This window comes from Chamaea fasciata, unplaced genomic scaffold (genome assembly GCF_029207755.1).
Source record: "Chamaea fasciata isolate MVZ Bird 193981 ecotype frontalis unplaced genomic scaffold, bChaFas1.0.hap1 SCAF_4, whole genome shotgun sequence".
NCBI classification, from domain to species: domain Eukaryota; kingdom Metazoa; phylum Chordata; class Aves; order Passeriformes; family Sylviidae; genus Chamaea; species Chamaea fasciata.
In genome coordinates, this window is record NW_027094089.1 from 23,842,658 (window position 1) to 23,849,085 (window position 6,428).

General features: G+C 44.7%; 1 protein-coding gene across 3 annotated transcripts in view; it reads right to left on the reverse strand.

Annotated features, from left to right (window-relative positions):
* Positions 1 to 6,033, reverse strand: part of OXCT1 (3-oxoacid CoA-transferase 1) — an 84,042-nt gene extending 78,009 nt beyond the window's left edge. For 2 of the 3 annotated variants that reach the window (XM_066181094.1, XM_066181096.1), the window contains exons 1-3: positions 5,829 to 6,033; positions 2,236 to 2,344; positions 822 to 912 (exon numbers count right to left, since the gene is read on the reverse strand). In XM_066181094.1, coding sequence (XP_066037191.1) covers positions 822 to 912; positions 2,236 to 2,344; positions 5,829 to 5,900 — 272 coding nt within the window. In that variant the 5' untranslated portion in view covers positions 5,901 to 6,033. The remainder of the gene's footprint in view (positions 1 to 821; positions 913 to 2,235; positions 2,345 to 5,828) is intronic. The other variant, XM_066181095.1, reaches the window with a different exon arrangement.
* Positions 6,034 to 6,428: the final 395 nt, after the last annotated feature.

Consider the following 6,428-nt stretch of genomic DNA (forward strand, 5'->3'; position numbering starts at 1 on the left):
TTTGATTGTGTATGTACCAAATACCAATACAAATCATCTAATCCAATGAATGCGCAAATAATATTTTGCACATTAATATTTTTATTTAATTTCATTTATATTTTTATCAATGCACTTCAACAGAAGTGGTTGCAGTTATTACTGTATGTGGAGATAATTAGGTATTGCAGAGTTTGCTACAATAAAAAGCTTGTGTAAAAATTAGTTTGAATGAGAAGATGGGAAATTATACATGAAAGAAGTATCCTCAATTTCAACATCACATGAATTTCTTAAGGGGCAAAAATTTTAAAAAATAAAACAAAAATCTGAAGATCCATTAAAAAGACTCTCCATTCTCTAATCTTAGATACTCTCCACTGTTTTTGTGTTGCTTGGAGGTTTTTTAAAAGTAACAGAAATACAGTAAGAGGGTCAGAAAGCACCAAACTGAGTTTAAAAAATATATCCCTATTTGGAACTTCACAAAAACACACACATACACACAAAATCACTGATACTACATTTAAAGCCTCTAAGTTAGACTTTCCAGTTACAGTCTACCAGTTAAATATACAGCAATTTAAATATAAACATTTATAGTAATATAATTGCAACTCTCTACAGCACGACAACTGGACCCTGACAAAGTCGAGTATATATATAGTACTGAACTTCCTGGAGTCCTTCCAAAAATAACACTTTCAAACCAAGCTGTCTGGTTAATATGAAAATATTATATATTTGGTGAAAATAAAGGTTTTTTTCATATATATCAGCGTTTTCACATAATTGGAATCTTTAGTCTGTACTTATTATACCACAGACATATGAATACCTACCCTGCATTGTTACTGACTGCTGTTATTCCCTTTACTCCAGTCTTCAGTAAACCCCCAATGAGGTTTTCAGGAATTCCACACAATCCAAAACCTACACAAAATAAAAGAAAACTGATCATGTAACAAGTGTTTGAAAGAACATTAAATGTTCAGAAGTATGGGAATTAAAAATCTTTTCTGAGTAGAACAAGCTCCTTAGTCAACTAAATAAATCAAAGTTTCTGGAAAGAGTTGCCCCCTAGTACTAGAATCTCCCCCTCACCAGACTTCCCAGTCTGGATGAAAGCTCTTTACTCATCAGAGTGGGCCTTTAGGGAAGCGTTCCAGGGCCATGGCTCTCATCATGTGCGTCCTCAACCCTGTACTCATTATTCCTCCTTCTCTTTCTACCCACTTAACCTTCCTATCTTTGCTGCACATCTCATAGCTTAGCCTGTAATTAGGTGATAAAACTCAGGGAGTCTGAACACCCTTGGGAGGATATCTGCCTGGAATCACAGTAATCTAGATCTCCACCAAGGCACAAGAGCCTCACACTCCCACCTATTATGCAAGATCCCAGTGCACCTAAAATAAAATATCATGTTACACTACAAGCACTACCTTTTCATAGAACCACAGAATTAGGTTCTAAAAGACCCCATAGATCATCAAGGCCATGCTACCGTAGGCTCAAATATTCTTTTCTTCACAAAACATTAGCAACAACAAAAACAAACAAACAAAATTCCTGCAGAAGGAATTTTGCCTCATTACATATCTCCACAGAAGCGTTTCACAATGTTACATTCGTTACTTCTGGAATATTAAAACAACCTAAGCAACAGATAAATCACTTTTTTAAAAAAATGCAGAATAAACAGCAAGAAACTGTGGAAAGCATCTACAATATCCAAAAGCTCATCTCACAGTGAAAGTTAGTATGATGCAACTTCTTGACTTTTCTGGAAACGCCACACATAAGCATTAGGTGTAACATAGATAAGTATTATCTTCACTTCCTAACACAGAAACAGGTTAGGCAATTTGTTCAAGGTCACAGAGACCCAGACACAAAGCAGACAAAGGATATTGAGAATGCCAACATAAAATAATCAAACCAAACTGCATTTATTCACCTGGTGAAATAACAATGCCATCTCGAAAATTTCCAAGTTCATTTTCTGGATTCAAACAAATAGAGTCAAATTTTTGCTAGTGGGGAAAAAAAAACTATTTTTCTGAGGTTTTTTGAGCTTCCCCATGACACAATCTGGATTTTCTCACTGAAAGAGTATGCCTCTCATGAGTTGTTTAAATTCATGCAATTCCATGGATTCTCAAATTAGTTAATAGTAAAAGAAACTAGGTAAATGAGTAAAAAGTATCTTGTTAACATAACACGATTGCATCCATAAAGAATTTAAATATTTACCACCAACAAGTATGGTTGCCCCATTGGGTATATCTTTTACAGCTTCAACAGGATCAGTGTAAAATTTGGTGTTGCGATGACAGCTGGTAGAAAAATAGCATCCACAAACCTGCAACAACAATAAAAGAAACAAGTGAATGAATAAAAGGCATTATACAGTAGCTTTGTAATGAGGACTATGCCTCTGGCTAGATAGGGGGGAAAATAGATATAAAAATATATTGCCATTGTAAATACTAGGGGGGAAGGGAGAGCAGGGGGGAGGAGGGAGGGAAAAACAGTGCAGGTCTCCAAAACAAGAGAATTCCATCCTGAATTACTGACAAATTGTGCCTTTCTGAGAACAGATTTACAAATGTAATTCGTCAGCACAAGTTGGAGCCATCCACAGACTTCTTAAACCTATGTATTGCTATATGAGCTTCAAAGACATCCAAACATTAAACAGAAACAGCAACTGCTTAAAGAAAGACAACACCACCACAAAATTTGAGTGGAAGCCACAGAACAATAGGAAGGACAGCATTGTAATGGCAGTATGGTAAGCAGGGACACCATTCCACAGAGCAAACCCTCCCCCAGTTTCCTCAGGCAGTCTTAGAGCTTTCTAACAGCCTTAGAGATCCTCATGTTGTTGAAGAACAGCCCAGAAAAAAAAGGAGACTCCAAGAAATGCATGAAATATGGAGGGCAAGAGGGAAATCAATACAAATCCTACCCCAAACCTGGACCTCAGTGTAAAGCCTTTACACAGTAGTCATCCTAAGTTATGTATGTACTGTAATGTACTTAGATCACAGTTACATTTTTTCTCTTTAAGTATTTACCACTAATATCATGCATTAATACTACTCAAGTATTTGTTCAGGCACCAGAAGAAAAATTGACACCTAAGTCACTATGCTGAATTCAGAAAATCTGGAAGCTAAAGTACTACTTACTAGTGTTTCAAGTTCTAGTTCGATAGCAGGAATGAATTTTTTTTTTATTGTGAAAGAAGGAGAAAAATTAATAAATAAACAATACACATTTTGAAGACAATAGTCCAGTACTTCCCTGAAGAGTTACCTCAAGAGTAACAGTTACAACCAGGACAACAAATTTTGGTTCAGTTTCAATATTCCACAAGCTGTTCTCTTTCTATAATTAAAACTGCAAGAATTTATACTGAATATTAAGAAAACCTTTCTGAATGGAAGCTTACCTCCTTCCCAGTGGAGACACTGATGTTTCTCTGCTTTGATGGGCTCAGTAAAAAATCAGTATGTGGGTCATAAGAAACAATGTCATGTGAGAAAAACCGCAACAGCCTTCTGCATGCCAAATAATACCATGAATGTTTCTCCATTGATCCATGGTACTTGAAAAGTCATGGAGTCAGGGGCAGTCCCTTGAAACTTCCCTGAGGAAAACACTGTGCCCATCTTTAAAAAGGGTAAAAAAGGAGGACCCCGGGAACTACTGACCTGTCAACCTCACCTCTGTGTCATGGCATGGCACAGCTCCTCCTGGAAGCTGTGCTAAGGCACATGGAGGACAATGAGATGATTCAGGACAGTCAGCACAACTTCACCAAGGCTGCCTGATCATCAATCAAGCCCTACCTGATCATACTAATGACCTTCTGTAATGGAGTGACCACATCAGTGGATAAGGGAAGGGCTACGGATTCATCTACACTTCTGTAAAGCCCCTGGCACAGTCCCCCACAACATCTTTGTCTCTAATTTGGAGAGAGATGGATTTGATTGCATGGGTTTGGTGCATGAGGAATTGGCTGGATGGCCACATCCAGAGAGAAGTGGCCAATGGCTCAGGGTCCTGATGGATATTGATGATGCATCGTGTTTCTCAGGGGTTGGTACTGGGATTGTTTAATGTTTAATGTTTAAATGTTTAATATCTGCATCAATGACAAAGAGAGATCAACTACACGCTCATCCAGTTTGTAAGTGACACCAAGAAGTTGCCCCACAGGAATCTGATAAAGTTCCTTTGATAAGGCCAAATGCTGGTGCTTCACATGCATCCGGGAAATCCCAGGCCTGAGTACCAACTGGGAGAGGAACTCATGGACTAACTGGTGCTGCTGGTGGGGGAGAGGCTGGACATGCCCCAGCCATGGCACTCACAGCCCAGAGCGCCAAACGTGTCCTGGGCTGCATCCAGAGCCCTGTGGGCAGCAGGGGAGGGAGGGGATTCTGCCCCTCTGCTCTGCTCTGGTGAGACCCACCTGCAGCTCTGCATCCAGCTCTGGAGTCCCAGCACAGGAAGGACAGGGACCTCTTGGAGCAGGTCCAGAGAAGTATTAAGTGCTGGCAGCCTTAGGAATCACAGCACAACAGGGCTGCAAGAAGGCTTGAGGGTCAGGGCTGGAGGGAGGCCAAGCCTCTGCTGTGTACTCGTATCCATGCATAGGAAAGTATTTCAGAGGCCACGTGATACCTTTTCTTTAATCTTCCTGACTGTGTGCAACAGCAGTGAACAGAGAAGCATGTGTTACACAAGTGTGCATTTGCAGGTTGGATGTCTCCAATAAGTGTATCTTCTCTTCTCCTCTACTCTCCTAAATATGTTCCTCTCCTAGTCCTTTTCCTACTCACCCCATTGTTTGAGAGCAATGGGCTTTCAGGGACCTGAGGCACCAGGTATCACCTATGCTTCTCTGCACACTGTGGTAGCAAGCTAAGACCTCAGGAACTGGCAGCAATTCTGGCAGGTTTAAGAAAACAGCATGGGGACAGATGAGCTCCTTCCTAGAATAATTAACAGAATTTAAGTATCTGGAGAAGCAAAATTATGACTTAGTAAAACAAAACCTGAAAGCGCTAAGATTCGTCCATAAGGATATCAGGAGTAATAAACACAGGCAAGAGAAGGTGAGCTTTTTCAACTAAAATAAATTAAGAAAAGCCACAGAGACACTTCTGGCTGAAGAGACAAAAAATAGTAACTTTGCTATGGTTACGTGTGGGCTGGAAACCATTTAATCTGTGAGGTTCGGCAGAAGCTTCCCATAGGAAACGGGCTGCATGGCTGCACAGCACACGTTTATGGATAGCAGTAGATGGCGGGCCTGCCAGCGAGCTGTGCACACCTGCTGCCCACCTCCGGGACAGGAGGCGGTGAGAGCAACGTGGGAATACACAGTAACACACGGCAACTGTGCTGCCTTTTGAAATGATGGGGATCTAAATAAATAATAGTAAAAAATTAAATTCAATATAAAAACAAGACCAAAAAACCTCAAAGCCAACCCTTCGTGTCAGCCTCTCAAGGTCACCGCATCCCCATCCGCCGCCGGGCCCAGGCCTGCGGCGGGGCCGCGCTGTGCCCTCTCTCCTCCTCCCCGCCGCCCCCTGGCCCGCCGCGGGACAGACCCCTCCGCAACAAAGCCATCGTCTGCCCGCGGGGCGGGAAGAGCCTCCTCCGGGGCCGCAGGGCGGCCGGCCACCCCGGGGCTCGGCTACCCCCCGCCACACACGCCCATCCCAGCGCGGGTGGCTGCGATCGGGGTCCCCATCAAGGTCGCCCGGCGGGCAGGGCGAGGCGGAGGGGCTGGGACCCGCCTTCCCGCCGCCCCCCGCCCTTACCTCAGCCCTGCGCGCGGCGGGGAGGAGGATGCGGCGGCCGAGGGACGGCTGGAGGAATTTGAACGCCGCCATCTTCGCGCTGCGCCGCCGTCGGGGAGCGGAGAGGGTTCGGGGGCCGGGCCGGGCTGGGGCAGCAGCTGCGGAAGCCCAAGGCGGAACGCGGGGAGCAGGAGCGGCGGGACAGCGGAACCCGCGGCGGAGGGAGGGCGAGGGGCTCGGCCCTGACGCGCGCTGACGTCGGTGCGCACGAGGCGGGGCCGCCGACTGAGGGGGGCCCGAGGGGCGAGCGCCGCCGGTCTCCCCGCGGCCGCCGCCTCCGTCCGGCACCCTGGAGAGCTGTCCAGCCGCCCCGCGGCTGCCGGGCACAGCCAGGACGGGCGCTGTCCCACGGGAGGGAGCGGCCCCCACTCCTGTAGCTTCCACTGGTACCTCCACTCCATCGTCGGCGGGTTTGTTCATAAAAACCATCAGAGCCCGCGCAAAACACAGGTGGGCAAACTGCGTCAACCACCGGCACGCCAGTGTTGCAATGTAACAATCACTTCAGAAAACAAGACCTTTTCCTACTTTTCTTTTTTCCTGTTTTCCTTTCCACGATTT